Source organism: Micropterus dolomieu, linkage group LG05 (genome assembly GCF_021292245.1).
Source record: "Micropterus dolomieu isolate WLL.071019.BEF.003 ecotype Adirondacks linkage group LG05, ASM2129224v1, whole genome shotgun sequence".
Taxonomy (NCBI): Eukaryota; Metazoa; Chordata; class Actinopteri; order Centrarchiformes; family Centrarchidae; genus Micropterus; species Micropterus dolomieu.
The window spans coordinates 13713287-13734356 of NC_060154.1; the positions used below are offsets into that span (position 1 = coordinate 13713287).

General features: G+C 40.7%; 1 protein-coding gene across 2 annotated transcripts in view; it reads right to left on the reverse strand.

The window, feature by feature from the left end:
• Positions 1-13075: 13075 nt before the first annotated feature.
• Positions 13076-21070, reverse strand: part of LOC123971063 (ephrin type-B receptor 3-like) — a 59455-nt gene continuing 51460 nt past the window's right edge. For both annotated transcript variants that reach the window (XM_046049623.1, XM_046049622.1), the window contains exons 14-16: positions 19934-20133; positions 16908-17063; positions 13076-14877 (exon numbers count right to left, since the gene is read on the reverse strand). In XM_046049623.1, coding sequence (XP_045905579.1) covers positions 14769-14877; positions 16908-17063; positions 19934-20133 — 465 coding nt within the window. In that variant the 3' untranslated portion in view covers positions 13076-14768. The remainder of the gene's footprint in view (positions 14878-16907; positions 17064-19933; positions 20134-21070) is intronic.

The window sequence follows — 21070 nt, forward strand, 5'->3', positions numbered from 1 at the left end:
AATTTTGGATGATTTACACACTTCGTACTTTAACGAACTCCTCCTAGGGATTTAGTCCGACCGACCTCAAATTTCTGCTGTGCCTTCTAAAGGCATTGAAGATGAAAAGTTGTGCTATTTGCGAGTTTTCGTCAATGGGCGTGTCCATGGCGTGGCGTCAAAGATCAACTCTTCGCCATGACACAGGAAGTTGTTGTAACTTCAGTGTATATGCTCACATCTGGACCAAAGTGTACATGTAGGATGAGAGTCCCGCCCTGAACACATGTACAGATTGATGACATGTGTTCTTATTGCCAAACACTCAGTCAGCAAAGTGCTCACAAAACAACTTTCCAACCTCACACAAATTAAGTTTAACTTTCACTGATCTTACGTGAACACAAATTATCTTAAAAATGTGATTAAAAAGACATTCCATCTTTCACAAGGTTACATTTTCTTATGCTTACCGCTGATGAACCCCATCAGATTTTAATGAATTTCCCACAAAGTAATCCAAATAGCCTTTCTTCTGAACAGCAATTATGTGACTAAACCCCTTCCAAGAGGTGTGTGAAACCATTTTGTGGCCTGATTGAAAGCTATTCATCACTGCTGGCATTCTCCTCACTACTGCACCATGCACGTATATGTGTGCCACGTCTCAGTCCTCCACAAAAAGCTTCTTATATTTCAGAACGGAGCATAACAGTGTATGCCTGTATTTACTGCTCACAGAAAGTTAAAGGCCTTTTGGTTCTCATGTGGTAAACATTCAGTACTTGGGGAATAAATACAAACCACAGATTGAGTTACTGTGGATGTGTTGATGGTGACAGTGGAAATTTTCTATTGTATTTATCTCTTTGGTCACACACACTACACATCAAGTTCCAGTCTTCACTGAATGTTGCGTGGTAGAAGTACTATGTTAAAATAAAACACCTGGAAGTTATTATTTTGTGCTGTGTTCAACAGGCCACAGAAACAGAACTAGCTGTAGGCTACAGAAATGTGTACATATACAGCACTCAGGTGAGCATGCTGTCACATTTCATTGAAATGATGGGAAGAGATATACAGCATGTGCCTTATGTTTCCTATTGACTGCATTGATAGTATGCACACTTAATTTCCCCAGTTATGAGTTTGTGTCTGCAGGGAGGATGGTGGAGGAGGACACAGGACAAGAGATCCGTGGAGGAAGGAAAACATGCTCAAGGGAAAGAGCAACATGTTTTTGTAATAAACCTACAGTACGTCCTAATTTCTTACCAGAGCTGAACTCCGTTTTAGCAAACATGACCGCTCTTTGACCTTTGGAGCAGTGGACAGGTGGTGATCAGGATTACAACAAAGGCAACTGATGAGCGAGGGGGGCAAAGGCGTAGGTGATCAAAGACGAGGCAACAAAAGAGGAGTATTGAGAAATTAGCGTCCCTTTTAGAGCTTAGCTGTGTTTTTTATTCTTTCCAATATGGTATAACAAAGAAATATTACCATAATCACCACTTCTCCACTATTATTAAATCAATTCAATACTCCTTCACTGTTCTCAAAGTCCTCTTGTAGGAATGCATGTTTTGTGCTCGTATATATAATGTGTGTGTGTATGTGGTAAGGTTGCTCCTGTCACACTGTCCGTGTGTGTACGTAAGCGTGTAGAGAATGTTCCTTGGCAAAGGCAATAAAGTCTGGCAATAATCACCAATCCAGTAAGAGGGTGTGTGTTGTGAGGAAAAATCAGCTCAGCCAGTAAGGTAGCACATTATCTCACCTACACACAGTTGCAAGATAACAGTGAGACAGTTGAGCTTTTGACCAGAGGGTCAGCAGTTCAAACCGATTTGGAATGTCTAAACAGGAAGGTGTACGAGATGTCTGTTTGTCTCTCAAACTGAAACTCATCCTGTCATTACTATTTTTCTGCCCGTGAGCAAGGACAGGCGACACTGTAAGTGCTATAACGGTTAGGCTATTGGAACCAGCGGTTCACAGTGCATTCACATGCTCTACGGATGGTCCCATTACCGGAGTTGTAAAGTCGTTCTTCTGACATCAGTGTTTGTTAATGTGCTCTTAAGTCGGAATGTGGAACCAACATGGGCGCTACTACAAAGTGTTGGATTAACATTATCAGAGCATATAAACAACACAGATACATCTAGTTCACTCTACATGCACAGCAAATTTACCGTTAAAACCATATTGCAAATTACATGTTTGCAAAATATGTATAAGCAATATGTGATTTTGCACGAATCAAAGTTCTGTATACTTCTTTATGTCCCATGTACACTTAATGTCTCTTTTTGCAATAAAGATGAGAGGGAAAAAACATTCTGACTATTCCAACACCACATGAATGCACCATCAGTCGCAGCGAGTAGGAGAAGCTATAGTGGCCGACACGCTCTGTCGTCTCTTGCGCTGAACAATACTTGTGGTCTTCCATATGTCCGAATTTCTTTTCTTTTCTTACTTCTATTAAATCTGTCAACTACTGCTACTAATATTACTAACGTTACTGTTCTTCTTCTTCTTCTTCGTACTTATTCAACGTAGTGACGAATCACATTCTGTAGAGCAGTTTGTCTGTTTAGGCTTCTGTAGAAACAACGGGGCGCAACATGGCCACTTCCATATAAGGGGACCCGCAGTGTATGTAATGGCTCATTCTAAGGTAATAAAAACATAAGAGTTCATTATATACGATCTTTAGACACCACTGAAAACATGATCATGGATATTATATAGCATTTCTGTCAATAGATCCTCCTAAATATTACCCACTGAACCTTTAATGCTTATAGGAAACATCTATCCAATCACTCTTTGACACCTTTCCTTGTTGGTATTTGGTGTTGTTGTTGTAGTTAACTGATTAATTGTAGATGATATTTAAAACAAACTCAATAAGGTCTAGCATAAAGTTTCAAAGAGAGACTTCAGATATATAAACCGTCAGGGGTAAACCCCAAGGTTTGTTGTCAGCCCCTCATATTCTTGTTTTTTTTTATTGTTCATTTGTTTGTTTTTTTGATGCACAACTTTTTGTCTACATTTTACACCCAAAAATACCAAATGATGTCATGATTTTAACATCCTATCATTCTCTACTAACATTTCTACAACCTTTGGACTGAATCAAGACCCGAAGTAGCGGATGTCAGCAGAATAGCAGGTTGAGGATAAATGGATACACCATTATAGTAAAATGCAATTAAATCATTAAAAACATTAACTTAATCAGTTACTACATTTGAGAGAGTACTTTCATTTCCATGCAGCCACTGCAAACGCAATTTTGTAGATACAACGTATTCTATCAAACTATAAAATGTTACATGTTCCTACATACTTTATATTGACAAAGTGAATTGAATAATGCACCACGTCAGATTTACATTTGAGCAATTGAAGCCATTTTGTAAGGTACATTTGCTGCTTCTTTTCAACTCAATGGTACATAGTGTGCCAGGGGAAGTGATAGCTATTGGATTGTGCTGTGCCGGTGCATGTCTTCCAACTGTCTGCCATGCCTCTCAGCCTATGTGATGGTTTTTACCACATCACACGGGACCAGTGGAGCGTGTATGGTAGGAGGTGTGCTTGTATTGTTGTTGTCTAGATTTTTTTAAACCTGCCACTAATCCTTTTTTATGCTCCCATCAGGGAGGGATGGTGTTCTTATGTCAACACGGCAAAACCGGCTCCTCTGAAGACAAGCACACTTTTTCGGCAGAGTATGAACACATGAAAGTAAACACGAACAGCCAGAGGTATGACCACACACAGTGTCAGTCGCATACAGGCGCATACAGGCACACACAGTGTATGGTAGAGGCGCAACCATCTGAAGGACACACAAAGCGTAATCTGTGTAGTTCAACAAAGATACCTGATGACATCAAAATTCAAAATAACTAAAGTAACTAAAATGTGAATTTTAGTCGAGCCCCTTTTGACTATCATACCACAGTGATTTTTGTAAAAGCTACAGTAGCTAAAAAATCACTGGCTTTGTAATTAAAACGTCTTTGTAATTGCACACCAATATACTGTAACCATCAAGTGTAGGATTAAGAGTAGAAGAAAAGAGCAGAGCAAACAGGACATAACTGCTATTAAAATGCTCTCATATCCATTTTCATATAGTCGGACATTTTCTTCCCCTTCTCACAACAACACAATAATACCACTTTACAAATTAGTACATTCTAATCTTATCAGATTAGAAGCTGAATTTGTGGACAGCCTTTGATGTGCATGGCTTTTACTTCACATTTTCCATGTGTTAAATATGACGGCTCTAATGATCTAGACTGTAATGAGAGGTAATTGCCAGCGCTAAGTATGCCTCTATCGAAAGCCTTTATTGTTCTTTATTGGACACCATTTATACCCTGATAGCACACTCTGCTAAATTAGGCTTGATGCAAATCTTTGTTAATGAGCGATATGTGAGCACTGTGTGTTTAGGCTTGTCTCAATACAGCTATTAAACACAATGCTCACTGGTTTAGCATGAGGGCAACAACTATCCTTTAACCGTGAATGTCTGATTAGTTTATTTAAATCCGTGTTTAGTTTAACAGAATGATCGCTTCTGTGTTTACCAGCTGTCCTACATTTTTGCTTTCACAACTGCCCTTCTTAGAAAAAGAGGTCACATTTTACCCAAGATGCATCACGATCTAGCCTTTGTATGACCCCGTCCACCATGATGCGAGTGTCTGGCCATGAGCGGGATCACACATCGGTCACTTTTGTCCAATCAGAATCCTGTGCTGTGACTGGTGCTGAGACTGAGGCCGGTGACGCGATTGGGGGAGCGTCGCAAAGCGAATGCAACAAACAAAATGGAAAAAAAATATTATGGCCAGTCTCTTAATCTGTGAAATCGGACAATGTCCCACTTTTCATCATTCATCTCATTTTATTGGACGCTTTGGCTTTCCCGCTGCGTTTGCTTTACACTCAAACTGCAGTTTTTTTACCCTCCGCCTTTGTTTCGTGACAGCTCTGGGCGACTCGTACTGTTTACAGGTCATTGGCAGTGCAGAGAGGTGAGGCTCAGTCTGTAATGAGTTGACACTTTGTTCCACATAAAAACACCTCACTGGCCTTCGAACCCACACAGCTGCGCAACCCACAAGAATGTTAGCGCATTACCCAACACCCCTCCTTTGCCTCACCTTTGTCTGTCTGCCACCTGACATTAGACTGCTTCACTTTGGCCTTGTTAGAGGTCATTAGTGAGGTCAAGGGGGTAAAACTGGACACCTGATGGTAGACAGAAATTACTATAATTTGTGTGTGAACAAAACATTTATTTGCCCTCTTGATCTGATTTTGATGGGGTTGTTTTGATCCTACATGGGAGCAAGTTTGTAGAAGTACTATTTTGTCTCCAGGAAATAAAATCTTAGTTTGTATTAATTTGATACACATACGAAGTAGGTTTTTCCAGCCGCTGGAAACTGGTGCAAGTTATCACAGAGATAAAGTTTCCATTTTCCTCTTTCTGACTATCTTTTTTCTTCATTTTAACAATATTTTTTGCTTTGTTTCATTTGTTGATGTCTTTGGCTTATTTGGGGGGATTATTTTCCTCTGCTGCTTACTGCATAGTGACAATATTTTTTTCTGCTTATTAATTTACAGAAGAGAATTGGCCCGTCATTGCCTTCAACAAATCTCCTTGGGTGGCCTGCAGAATGATACGCATGCCTGAATACTAACAGGAAATATAGTAATTATCAGGGGCAAATTTTTCATCGTACTTTTCATTTAAAAGAGAGTTTTGGTTGTTGTTGTTTTTTTTAATCTATTACTGCTGTTATTATTGCTGTTATTTTTGAAAGAATTCTATTGCTAAACTTATTTTCTAACCCTAGTGTAAACACACTAAAAATAACAAAAAACATTCAAGTAACTATTGGTTGTTTCTCTGTTTTTATTTGATAATGAAAATAAATATCCTTAAACCTAGAATCAATGACAATAGTGATTTTGGAAATATTTTTCAAGGTAAACAATATGTTGATTTCACAGACGAAATAAAAATGTGTTTTGATGGGGGAAATGGTCATGACAATAATACCATCTTCATTCCATTCTGAATGTTATCGAAAGATTAGTGTGGCCACGTTGCATTTCTCAGATTTACGATATTGACAATTTTGTTGTGGACACACAATTATACTACCCTTTACTAAATTTTCAAGACAGAAAACAAATAGTTTGTCATCATTGCAAAGCTTGAATGAATGTATTTTAACTTGAGCTGTTTGCAATAAGGAGAGATAAACTGGGAATGTGCTCTTTTCAATTCCATCTTCTTTATACGCAGCTGTCTCAAACTTCCTCAAACATGCCAGACTGTTTTCCCCTCCGTAAATCAAGGACAGTGAGGAGGACGAGGTGTGATTGCTTTCACACCCAGGAAATAATCACACCAGACCTGCCACAGCTCTGATTAAGACTGATAAATATCGACAAGCAGTTAATGAGATGTCAGGCAGGAACAAGGCCCTCCCCTTCATGCCTCCTGATGACACCAATGGAGAAGAAAAATGACCTCGACGTGGCAATGTCATAAGCGTATTTCATAAGTGCAAAGCACAAGCTATTAATTACCTTTAGTTGGTGAGCAAGATTATCGATGGTGCAGCTGAGTTATCAAATAAATAGTGGCCAGCAGATGTTTGTTGGCATATTATTACTTTTAATTACGTCAGCTAAACTGAGAATGATTATTGTTCATTTTTGTTCAGCACAATTATATTTTTCCATCAACAGGTTCAGGCAGACATGTAGTCAACAAAAGGCTCCTGCAGGCAGGTCAATTAGCTGATTAAAAGATTATCTTAAATGTTTGTTTCCTATTGACTTTGCTGCTTGCACAACTCAGCGCCAGTCATTGATTGTAGAGTTTAAAACCTATTGATACAATTCAAATAGGTACAGATTAACATTCCCATAGAGATATAATTTATGTTTTTGGTAAGCATAATGACAAAGCACTGTTTTTTTCTATAAAGTAAACATTCCTGAAGCCTTTTGCAAACACTCCAGTGAATAAAAAGCCCACAAAGAAACATAAGCCTGCTTGATGTCTGCTGAACTCTGATGAGGACACAAGCTCAGCAGGGGGCTGGAAGAGAGAAAATTAATTATCTCACTAAACATTATGTATGCATTACTGTATGTCTGAGCTCTGTTTTCCTGAGTAGCAGGCCTACGCCAGTGCAGTTTCATGCTGGCCATGTGATTTATGCATTACGGTGATGGTATTAACTATGTTTACAGTAAATTAAGGCTTTATCTATCTTAACTGCAGCCACGAGGACATCTTATCTTCCCACAGCAGCATTTTGATGTGCTTGTTCACTGGCATAAGCCGTACCTGAAGGCTACCATACCTCTCACATGTGATAAATTCCCACCAACTGTCCAGCTTTGACCGTGAACTTCAGGTCACCCCATGGTTCCCGGGAGCAGCAGTCCTGTCAAATATTGTTTCCCTGGCAGACATACTCAACCCATCAGACAAAAAAGACCATGCAGCTGCACCCAAACACTTAACAATAGGATGCTTGTTCTGGGGCAGAAAAGGTCGGGTACCCTTTTTGGGGAAGGGGGCGATGTGAGCGGGTGGTCAAATATTTCAGGGGATTTTCACTAGGATAATACTTTGTGATGTTCCTTTGAATGGAAGAGATTGTCTGCAGATTGTGAGACCATTTGATGAAGTGAAAAACTCACTGTTCCACTAAAGAAATATTTATTTACTGTATATAGCTTTTAAAGATTGAGCATTCCTATGTTCTGCACAAAACACTTTGAAATATGACTACTAACAGTATTTAAGAAAAGTGCTAACCAAGACCTTAAAAGAATGAAAGACTTCTTTTATTTCTTAACTTTTCTATTCATTTATTTATAGTCATGACTGGCTAAACGGCCAAGACAAATAAATGGAGAAACATTCCAAAATCGGTGCAACATAATTAATGTATTGTTAATGTAACAGGAATTAATCAAATGCCAAAAACCGTGGGATGTGAAAATCAGTTCAATCAGGTCTGTAAGTGAGTGCATGTGTTGGAAAGATGGTGAGGAGGAGTTGAAGACAAGTATAAAAAAGGAGAGAAAAAAACAGAAGCATGGCGTTGTGAGAAAGTCTGGATTAAGATAATCAAATGGGAAATATATTAGCAGTGTCATAATGGACAGCAACATAATGCAACAGCAACAAGATGTGATGTATGACACATTGAAATGGACACTTCACAGGTGACCATTGGAAATGCAGTTTAAAGAAATGACAGATTTTGAAACTCTTATAAGCAAAACTCTGAGATGATTCATATCGTGCATATTGCTTATTTTTTGGAGTATTTTTTGTTTGTGTGTGTGTTTCGTCAGACCCTTAACTAAAGAAAAAAACAAAGGTACAGACAAACACACACACGGACACACACACACACACACACACACACACAGAGACACAGACATACTTCTTTGTTGAAAGTATTTGCCAATTAGCAAGTTGCGGGGTTGGAGTGGTAATTAGGCTTTCCAGTCGGCTGGTGTCTGTGTACAGCTTAGCTGAGACAGGTCCGAAGCTAAACGCCTCCCTATTTGTCCAGCAATTATGTCAGGTCCCCGTGTCACAGTACAGACGTGACCAATTAGCTGTGCCAAGCTAAAGTGAAAGAAAGGGATTATGGCAGTAGAGATGGGAAAGGATGAAAAAGCAGACAGAACTCTTGCATGGGAGAGTTGGTTGGGAGTGTAAAATAAGGGGGAGAGTAAGACATAATCTGTAGGGACTAAGAGAGAATAGAGAGAGAGAGAAAGTTTTGCTTTGGGAAGGAGTGGGTAAGGAGGGTATAAGTAAGCGGATATCTTTTTTTTCCTATTGCTACATTATCATGTTTTGCATTGATCCTCGTCCTGACTGACATGTGGCTAAGACATGCAAATAGCAATATTTATGTTAATGCCGCCTCACTGACCAAGTAGGAATAAGAACTTTATCTTTATTGGCGTCACAATAATTCTCCCTTACATTTTATGACATATTTGGATGAAACAGGCCTGCATACAATCAATATTCTCACTGCTTGGAGTAATGTGACACTATGTCAATGGCTGTAGCAAAGTATGCAGTGCTCTAGTTCATCTTGGCATTGGTCCATATTTATACTACGTTTTTGATACTGAAGGAGAACCCTCTATCTGAGCTAATGAAAATATCTCAAAACTATGATATGGTCTACGCTCTGTCTCAGGATACATACAGTAGCCCTGGTTAATTTTCTTGACAGTGGATTTAGAAGTTTCCTCTGAAAAAAAATGGAAAAAATAGAAATTGGTTACGACACCAAATGACAGTAGAAGGTAGAACAAAATTAGTCTCCATGAAAGGCTGCTGGACCTTTAATATGTATCAAGTGAGTCCATCATCTGACAACAGCAGTGGAAAACAAGAAGCCGTCAAAGTTGGGGAGATCTGAGAATTTATTCTGCCTGTTGTAACATAATAAAGAACCCACATAATCCTCTGATGAAACTTCTCAGAGCGCATCTAGGGGGGAGGGTTTCGAAAATATCTGCTCTACCCAGACACCGAGACCACCCGATCCAAGGCTCTATATTTAATTGGACAGGGAAAGGGAGAAGAGGGGAGCCAGGGGACAAGGCGAGGAGCGGATGAGGTAGAATCTATGATCTGAGCATCTTCCCTTTTTTTGCTGGAAAAACAAGGCTGTTGGATCAGTGCCTGCAGAGATGAGTGGAGCTCAGATAAATTAGTGGGCTTGAAAGACAACATGGGGTGCTTTAGAGTGGCATGGTATTGACATAGCTCTTCTGTAGACTGCAAACTTTTTGATATGATTGTGACAACAAGTCTTGCAAACTTGTAACTTTTGGGAATTGATCTGATTTGGAATAACAATGCTATATTTTGGTATTCCTCTGGACAGATGTGCAAGTTAACTCATGATTTTCACAGCTATATTTGGCAAACTACTTTAGAATAGCGGTCTTTCACTTGCAGTAACAACAATAATGGCAAGCGACTTAGCAACTAAAGAAGCATTAGAAATAGATGAACTCTGGGCAACTTCTCGCAAGGATCAATATCCATTCATCAGGTGCCTGAAGCTATATAGTGGAAAGGCGGCATTACAAAAATAGTTTTTTACAGACAGTGTTACTCTTAATATCCTCAGGCTTTTCCAAGGCAAGGGGAAGAATGCGGCCTAAACCTTTATTTAACACAAACATCAAATCAGAGAGCTTTGGATTAAAATGAACAATTCCTGAGTAATTCCTGAGAAATATGCAGAGTTAAATCTGTGAGTATGTTATTTTCATCTGAAACAGACAGCGGTCTGAACTGAGAATTTTGGTTGCCACTTTATCAACAAAAAATGATATTGTGATAACTGCTGAAAAACTACATGAAGTTCTGGTAATGATTATGGGAGTTAGAGATGGCCATAAAGATAAGCAGTGAAATCAAATGTGTTTCTCTTGGGCATGGTATCTCTCGGTGGCATGGTATCTCACAGTGGAACAATTTACTTTAGGTCTGGATGAATTCAAAACACATAAAGACTCAGGAGATCACATTTCTTAAATAATTTAATTGCAAAAGGGTCTTTTAAAAATATTTCTACAAGAATGCATCATCATTTTTTAGTAATTTGTTGTGTATGTCTGCACCATTAAATACATCTTAATGCTTTTTCAAAGAGGAATTAACAATTGCATTTCTCAGCACTTTATTCCGTCCCCCCTCCTTGTTCACTATACATGTACAGTACTTTCTGACACATCTCACTTCCTTGTATGAAGAGGGGGTTTTCAAAAGTGACCAAAAGACAGATGTGGATTGAAATTGTTAGAAGACAGAAGAAAATACAGTACTGTATATATTTATTTAAAACAGACGACTAAAGAAAAGAAAGTTAGAAAGTTGTAAGTGAAGGGGTTTCGGGGTGTGTGGGTGTGGTTGTTTGATGATTTATGGAAGATGTATATTAAGAAAAGAAACGTAGAAGGAATGTGAGGGATCCTATTGGCACATGTACAGATAACTACATCTGACAAAGCCTAAACTCTGCTGATCAAAGTGTTTCTGTATAAATTTCTTTTATTTCACACACTCTCACACACACGAACGCACACACAACAGTCTATCTTAATTTCAGCAATGTGCCGTCAGAAGGATGAACAAAAAAACACTAGACAGTGTGTTTCCTTCGCTCTGTGAATATTGAATATTAAACCCTGCCATGAATGTGTGAGAATCCACTTAAAGATTAATTGTTTTCAGTTGATGTGGTGGCAGTTTAATCATTTTAAGATGTGCAACAGTGCCAGTTGAGCTCATCACTCATGGCTGGTTGAGTTTGGTGAACACAGCTCCAGAGACCAGAGCACCATGTGCACCTCATCAACAGTTAATGCGAGCTCCAAAGCGCTGCCATTTTTCATGAGTGGGCATGTCTGACATCTGATTGTATTTAGCCCCCTTCTCTATTTTTATGCTCATCAATTGTGTCTTTTTTGCTGTCACGTGTGAGTTTGCAAGAGTGGGTCTTCGCTGATTGGATGATTGAGCCGAGGGCAGGAAGCAGGAGTACTATTGAATATTCCTGGGAGACTTTGAGAGGTGAGCTTCTGATTGCATTCATTCTGCTCTTCTGTCATCTCTGAATGTAGATTCTATCACTGTTTTCCAATGAAAATTCTGTTTTGTTTTGGTGAGAAACAAAATACTTCTGCAGAATGGTATCAAGAAACATCTCATCATGATATCACATCATGCTGACGATACTGGAAATCTGAACACTTTGATGAAACAAATGTAAGGATATCAGACCTGAATAGTTTGAGTACACGTCCGTTAAATTACTACTTGATTGTGTACCATAACTATAGAGAGTACTAGCAGTAGTGAAAACAGCTGTACTTAGAATAAGATGAAATAATATAAAACGGGAAACACATTGTTGTTTTGCTTAATATCCTCCATGACTTTTGAAGGGACTTAAAGAGAGGCTTACAAAAGTAATATGGTAAGAAAAACTGCATGGCCACTAACATCACGCTATCATCACACACCTAACTAACAATATTCACATATTGCATTGATCAGCTCCAACCCAAACAACATATAGACTATCTGAAAGACCATAGCAGTGATGCAGCCCCATCCCTTAATCCGCAACTATCAAACACCCCTCTGTGAGAAGTGAAAATAGTATGGTCTCCTTGATGCAGCTGCTATCATTTAGGATGGGCGGGGGGCTGCAGATTTTGGTTGTCTGCATCTCAGAGCTGTTGATCCTGCACTGTACTAATCATGCAGCAGCCTGAGCTGAGACAGGATGATTGCAGGCCAGACAGGAAATGAAGAGAGATAATGATAGGTCAGCCCGCCGTATGTCTGCGCTCGCTGTGTGCTTGTATCCTCCAGCCCACATTGGCTGCTGCATTAATCGACAGACAAAGACCAATAGGTTTCTTTTCTGACAGCTCTGGATTCTCTGACGAGGATCCTGTTGCAGGGAAGCAAACTGCAGGTCTAGTGGAGGAGCTCCACCTCTGGCGCAATTTGAGTGACTGGCAGGTAGGTCATCGTCTCTGAACCTTCCCCCTAATGACTGCTTAATACACCTACGTAAGATGGGTTGGGAGGATCCCATTGTTGGAAAAATGAAAAATAGGTAAACCACAGAGATGCATCTGAATGGTTTGCAGGAGTTGAAAAAATGTGCCTGGAAGACAATTAGTAACAGCTCAGTGCTTCACAAATGCTCTTTATGTTGCAGAATGAAAATGGATTGGGGAAGCTTAATATCCAGTTCAGGTGGCACACACAAACTTGAACACACCTACACGGACACTCACACTGAGAGCAAAAGGGCGACATGATATTACCAATAGTCCAACCATGTATGTTGTTCATCTCTTCCTCTCTACCTTCTGACTTCCCCCCTTCTCTCTCTTCTTCCTTTGCTTTCTGTTAATTTCACTCTGAATCAAACATTTCACAACAGCACTTCCATTTTTGTCAAAACACCATTTTTCTTTTGATATTTATCATATTTTTGTTACAAAACATGTACAGGCTGTTTAGAACAACAACAAAAATACAATATCCAATTTATATGCAATTTCTTTTGTCATCAATTTGTTAGGTGAATCCTTTTGGAGTTTATCTTCCTTCTGATTGTTCCAAGTCCACTGTCCCAAATGGCATACAGTCCATGTGGGTGTTGGTGGGGGTTGGGGGTTGGCGGGCGAGGTACAAATAAATACATAGGGCAGGATGTCAAGAAATTAAAACAATAATTTTGATTATTTCTAAATCCAGATAATAGTAAGTAGAAAGTAAGGTGTCCGTCATGGTTTCTCTCAGTTTCTGCATGATGCATATATATATATAATTTTATATATATATATATATGTATGTCCGTTCATTTTTTTGGATTCAATAAAAAAGAATGTTTAACAGTTGTCCACAGAATATAGCGTAATTGTTTCAGATATATTTGCTCCTTGTCACGGTTCAGTTCATGCGTTAATTCTCCACGGTGGCAAATAGCGGAAGCTGTATTGTACAGTATACTTGTGTGCAACTTGACACACCCGCAGATCCAAGCACACTTAATCACACATACACGCACACATGCGCACACACACATACAAAAACGCACACAAAAGGCCAAGTGGTCTTTCTATAGTGTTGCCACAGTCCTTGTTTCCCCTTTAATCACATAAAGCGTCCAGTGGGGCTACTTAGGTTTGACCGGCCATTTTGAAACCACAAATCTCCCAAAAATGCATAAGAAAAGCAAAAAAAAAAAGAAGAGGAAAAAAAGGTGTGTGGACAAACAAAAGTAAAACATTTTTATGTGTAAAAATGCAGGTGATGAGGAGGTGATCCCAAGCTGTGGAACAATCCTGAGTCACTTCAGGTCAGGGTGAAGAGATCATCTGGTGACCTATTGAGGATTCAACAGCCAAAACAAAGTGTCCAAAAATGTGGCTGCTGTCCTTTGACCTTTTTGACCTCTGTCATCCTCTTGACCTTTGAACTCACCCGTCTCCGGCAAGTGCCCATTTAGATAACACACCTTCAATATGAAGATGGAGAACAACACACACATGCACAATAAAACAACTTCTATCAGGGAAAGAATTGTCCTCAGTCTCCTGTGGGTCCAAAACACCTCTGTTTTTTAGTTTTGTTTTTTTATGTGTGTGAACATTTGTTTGTTTGTTTTTTACACCCGGGTGTTCATTCTTTGCAAAGCATTGCGTCCATCAAAGCTGGGTTGAGAGGTCAAGGGAAGGGGGTCTTGCTTGAGGATCAGAGTGTGACATTTCAGTTATGGGGCGTTATGGCCAACCTCACTAAAATACACATGCATGCAAACGTCAATCCACACCAGAGCTGGTGAGAAATGCATGGGATATAAGGGGGTTAACTCTTCTTCCTCTTTCAAAAACACACTAATTCTGATTGGATGGAAAAAGAAATAATGACGAATAACAAAAAAGCAGGAACAGGAAATGAAAGTGGTAGTGAAATAAAGAACAAAATAGTCAGAGGCACTGCAAGCCAGTTTCATAGCGTCTAATTGGCAGAGATGGGTCAGGCAGCTAGGGTTTTCCAATGGCTCTCTCTGGCACAGTTCCTCCCCACCTTTTCCTATCTGGCTGTCCTTCGACTGCATCGGTCTGTGTCCTGTCGCTCACACCTGGACAGGAAGTGTTTGGTTCATCTGTAGTCTCATGTCCTGAATGCTACCAAGAATCTTCTTCTGATGGCCAGCCAACGTTACCCCTATCCGCAGCAAGTCCCTGTGGAGTGAAATGAAAGGAGAACAAAATAAGAACAGGTGGCTCCGTGATAAAAAAAAAAGCAGGCAAACATCACATGTCCAAAGATGAAGTGTAAATTTCACTTTTCACCCACAAGTAAACACACACTCAAAAGGGACAGGCAAGCACCTTGACAATCGCCCATAAAATGGCTTCCAGAGGGTATGTCAACAAAATGGAGATACTTATCCAGCTATAGTGAATACTGGTCTTAGTGCAACATACTTCTGTTGCCCGGCAGGTGGGCAAGAACAGGGGAGTCAAAGGTCCATAATGTGATAGTTAATGATTAAAGAGCAAACTCAGCTACTGTCTGGCAGCTGGCAGACTTCACAAGCAGAGTCCACACAACATGCCACTTAGCCAAAGAAATGTTTTTTTGCAATATACTAGACAGTTAGGAGCTTGTCATTCATACTGTGAAATATTCTTAACTTGGCCACTGTTGGACAAAATTCCTCAGTGCTTAAAAATATCCAAGAACTACAGCAAATAAGGTGTAAATTAGTCTTTTTATCTAAGGGCTCACACCAGATACGGTGTGATATTTAGAGTAAGTAGAGGGCCTTAACCTTGGGTGTTGTGGGTGCAGAGGGAAAATATAAAAATGTTGACATATAGTTGACATTACTACACCTTTAAAAAGGCCTGGGAGAGTGCACCTGCTTTGGCTTTGTCATTAGTCAGACGGCATAATCTAATCATCATGGCCATGTTGGTTTAACACTGTACAACAATATCATGAGAACCTCTCTTTTCCGCTCGCTTGTTTGATTTCCCCAGTCGATAGCTGAGGAGAGAACGGACGGCGTCTGGGGTAGCGATTAGCTGACTGTTGGGGCTCTGCCACAGTCTGCGTCCTCTCCGTTCAGTCACACAGACACACACACAAATACTGGATAATCTAATATTACACGCAGACACCATACACTCTGCTTGTCTCAATGACTTTGTGGCCCCATCCATTTTAGTAGAAAAGTGTGCACCTAAACCCACAAATGGACAAACACGCACACACACACACACTGCACATCCATCCTCTCCAAAGCCAAACAAGGGTGCATCACCGAAATTTCACACAAATAAATGGTGGGGGGTTTTGTGTTTTTTCATATTTCGCCATCCCCATCAGTGCAGCGATGGAGGATGAAATGATAATAAATGGGCACCATTAGACGAATTACTGGCCATTAAGGGCAACAGAGAGCCACAGTACACCACACCTGTCAGCCTGGCCAAATTGAAATAAATTACCCCCACCTCCATTGCCTATTATGCAGCTAATGAGGATAATTTATTTATCATTATAATCCTAATTCATTTATTTGATCATCACTGGCCTCCAGTTTCCAGGACTTCCATTACATCATTTCCTGTTTGTAAACACGGACAGGTGGGTGAGTCGTCAAGGTCAACTGGAGATCATAGGAAAGGAAGCAGCTACACGTGCTCTGGAGAAAATGTACTACACTGTTAAATTGTGTTTGTTGATTGTGTATCTGATGTTGGACTCCTGAAGCAGGCAGTTGGAACTGGTCCTCTCCTGATTACATAATCTTCCCCATACTACAGCAAACCTATCCTGATCAATTATATACCAAATTAAAAGGATCTTATGTTCATTTTGTCACATTTTGAACTGCTGCATAATCTCTCTCTCATGTCGCCAGTAAATATCACATTTTCCTTTTTAAAACTAGTGCTCACAACATTAAAAGACATGATACTGTATGTATTCATGGCATGATTCATCATTATATCAGAAAAAATATATTTCTGAAATGTCTGCTAAATGTACCAATATAGTAAAATAATTGCTGTTTAAAATCCTTTATGTTATTTATTTGATGTCTGAGCTTACTCATAGCACCTATTCCACATCTTATCACATATTATTAAGCCATGAGACCATTTTTATTCCCTCAAGGTCAAACAGTCACTAATTTTACACTCAAACCCAGCCCAGTCAGTCACTTAAGGCCTGATTAGCTGAATCCCTTTCCACTCACTCTGCTGTCATCTGGGCCACCAGGTCAAAGGAAGCAAATCCGGCGTTGACGAAGTTGTCACGGTAGCGGCTCATCTTGATGGCGTCCAGCCAGTCCCCCACAGTGGTGAAAGTGGTATAGTCTGGCACACAGCGGTCAAGCAAGGGCTGGGATACCCTACATTAGGAGAGGGGGAGGGAGGAGGGGAGAAAGAGAAACAGGGAGAGAGAGGGTTAAGGTCGTCACTCTACTGCCTCTACCGGCCAACCTCACCCCCAAACGCCCCCCGCTGAGCGCCACCTCTCCATTTCTCCACCTCTCCTCCTCCTCTCTCCTCCCCTCTTCTCTCCTCTCCTCCACATCTAAGGAGTTGTGTGCAGGGGGGTGGGGACATGGGGGGCCACTTTAATGACTGTGGAGAGACTGGCTGGAGGCTTGGATGGTGGATGGTGGATGATGGCGCTGCAGCTGGTGAGGCGAGGTGGTGTGTGTTGTCAAATCTGGTCTTTAGTGATGACTATACAGATCACATTTATGTTAAGAAACTATAATCAATAACAGATGTCATAGTAATCAAGTGGGCATTTCTTTGGTGAAGACTGCATTTATTTGGCAGCATCTGTGATGTTGGATGTTTCCTATATGAAATCCTAGAAATATCTGGACAGCTCTCTTCCTGTTTATTGGTTCCTATTATTTGTGTTGCAATGAGATGAGTTGCATGGGGACCAACAAAACTAAAAATATAACAAAATCCACTTGAAATCCGAGTTGAGTAGTTTTACTGAGTTGTACTTTCAAACCGCCTACAAATGTGCTTTAAATCTGATCTGTAAAGATTGGATTCCATGCAGTTTTGTTGGTAAGCTTAAATCAGATTTGGGCTGTCTGTATGTGCTTAACATGTAGGTTATAAACCATATACTCTATAGCACATTGTTGTTGCATTTACAGTACAATGTCTCTGGGTGTGTTTGAACTTATATGCATATGCTCTTTATGGAAAACCATCCGAGGTTGGCTAGACAAAAGGATGCATGCACAGAGGTGGACACACATTTAGTGTGTGGTTGCGTGTTAGGACCGGATCATGAATCTGGAAGGAGTGTTTGACTGTTCATCTGTGTATATATGAATAAACTGTACTTAGTCGTATGATCAGTGTGTGTGCGTGTGTATTCCTGAAAATGGGTTTGAGTGTGTTTTGCATGTTCCTGCACACCTTGACAGCCCAAAAGGGCCTTTCTAAAGAAGAACCTAACCCCCTGTGCTGATCAATGCTGTAGATAGAGAGGCCACCTTGGAGTTTTAATAAAACTGTGCTACAACTCAGAGCGAAGTGGAGCGGTTGAACAAGGGGGGGGGGGGGGGGGGGGGGGGGGGGGGGGGGGGGGGGGGGGGGGGGGGGGGGGGGGCAGGGAGGTGAAGGAGGAGAAACAGATGAGGGAGCAAGCACAGAGAAAGAGCACCACTGTCTCCCCTCCTCTCTGCTCTGTTGATCCCTGTCATCCTTTTTGATGGCATTAGATTCATTAACAATTAAAAGAGGAATGGAGGGAGAAAGAAGGAAAAAATAGAAAAGGCACCGATGGGGAGTTAATAACAGTGATACAGAGGGTCCATTGAGTGGTGTAGATGGAGTGATATTTAATAAGGCCTGTGCTTCGGAGTCCAAGGCCTCGAGCCGTCGTTAACGCCAACGCCAACGCCAACACCAGACTCTGGCTTCTCTTAATGGAGTATTGTTAGTCCTGTTTCTCTTAAGTTGGCTTCAAAAGGGTCCAGAATGTTGCTGGCCACATGTGAGCCACAAGCAGAAACACAGCAAGAAACATGGGTAATATTATATGCTAGCTAGTGAGACAGTTACAGGCCAAATTCAAAGGTCAGTGGTTGGTACTATAGCAGTTTCACCAAAGAGTTAGGTTTGTTAGACTGTTTTGCAGTTTATAAAAGTGGATGTGATTCATTTGTCAAGTGTGACATTCTGCATTTGCAACAGAGACTCAAAATTAAAACGATAAACACAGAAAATGACTCATTGAAGTGGTGAAGGAAGCCTAACACCACCAAAGCTCAATTGCTCATTACACTCTACACCTACAATGCAATATGCAGTCATGTCATGTACACATAACACACACAAGCAAAGGACTTTAATGCCAGACGGTGTTAGCTAACCTCCAGCCACCCTTCAATGCCGACCAGGACGACGGTATCATCTCTCACTCCTCCCTTGTTACGTTTGTCAGCAGGAGGCCACCTCTCCGCTGGCCCGCTTAAAATCTCGTTAGTGGCTAATTAAAAGGCGCTCCCATCTCTTTTTTGCCTCTCCTTAATCGAGCTAATTAACAGCAAGCTTAATCTTCTAAGAGCTTCATTCCGTTGGCCAACCGAGACCCTGGTTTCCCCCATGAGCCCAAACTAGGATTGTCTGCGGCCCTCCCTCAAGATAGAAAGACCCTGATGCAGGGACAGATAGGTAGGTCAGCCCCCTCCCTGCCGCTCCAACTCTTCCACCTTCTATCCTCCAAATTCTTTCCAAGAAACAGATTGCGGAGGGAGGTAGTGCTGCTAAATGCAGATGTGACATCATTGATTGAGCTCCCAGTTGGCGGAGGAGTTGCTTTAAGGCCTGTATTGAGCGATAGTAATTTGGATTTGCATAATGTCCCAGGCTGCATTTGTGAGAACTGAAGAGTTGTACGGGAAGAAAGGTGCACTTTGCAGAAGCTTAGAGATTGTTACAGCTGAGTCAGAGTGACTCACATACACCATATCAACTTGGATAATGAATATTTGCAGAGTGGAAATCATTATCGCAGTTCCTCTGGCTCAGGTGCAAATGAAATGGCTCGGCCAATGTACTCTCATGGCTGAAAAGTCAAGTGACTTCATTCAATAAAATAATGACCTGTTACTGTAATCTATCACAAGACTCCAGCAAATCTTCTCCAACATATGAGAAGGTTTTTAGAAAGCGATCAGCACTAATATCATTAATGTTTTGACCATAATTAGACATTATTGCCAATATTACAGCTTACCCAGTGGACTGTGTGCTGTTAGTGACCACCTTGAGACTGGCAGCATTGCGGATAAGCTTATCCAGTGTGGCCACAATCTGAGCGAATTTGGGTCGCAGGTTCCTCTCTTTCACCCAGCAGTCCAACATGAGCTGGTGCAGTGCTGTGGGGCAGTCCATGGGAGGGGGCAGTCGGTAGTCCTGTTCCACGGCATTTATTACCTGTGGAAGGACAACACAGAAATCACAATCACTTCTAATGACAGAGTATGGTGTAGAGGCAGGATGGACAACACAAGGAGAGAGATGGGTCGATGAAAAGAGGAAGTGAGGGGGGAGAGAAGAGGATGAATCATGGGAGAGTCAGAGATAAACAGGAAAAAAGGCTTTAGGGAATAAATAGAAATAAGGGAAAGTGAAAGATTAGCTTTGAGTGGTAGTTGTGGATGGGTATGCAGAGAGAGAATGGCTGAAAACTATTACAATTTTAAATATTTACATTTATATCTTCTGCTACTGTTTGATGCTGAATATTCCATTATATATACATTATACAGTATATACTGTGTATATGTATGTGTGTATGTATATATACAGTGGGTATGGAAAGTATTCAGACCCCTTTAAATTTTTCACTCTTTGTTTCATTGCAGCCATTTTCCAAAAATCAAAAAAGTTCATTTTATTTCTCAGTAATGTACACTCAGCACCCCATCTTGACAGAAAAAAACAGAAATGTAGAAATTTTTGCAAATTTATTAAAAAAGAAAAACTGAAATATCCCATGGTCATAAGTATTCAGACCCTTCGCTCAGTATTTAGTAGAAGCACCCTTTTGATCTAATACAGCCATGAGTCGTTTTGGGAAAGATGCAACAAGTTTTTCACATCTGGATTTGGGTATCCTCTGCCATTCCTCCTTGCAGATCCTTTCCAGTTCTGTCAGGTTGGATGGTAAACGTTGGTGGACAGCCATTTTCAGGTCTCTCCAGAGATGCTCAATTGGGTTTAAGTCAGGGCTCTGGCTGGGCCATTCAAGAACAGCCACGGAGTTGTTGTGAAGCCACTCCTTCGTTATTTTAGCGGTGTGCTTAGGGTCATTGTCTTGTTGGAAGGTAAACCTTCGGCCCAGTCTGAGGTCCAGAGCGCTCTGGAAAAG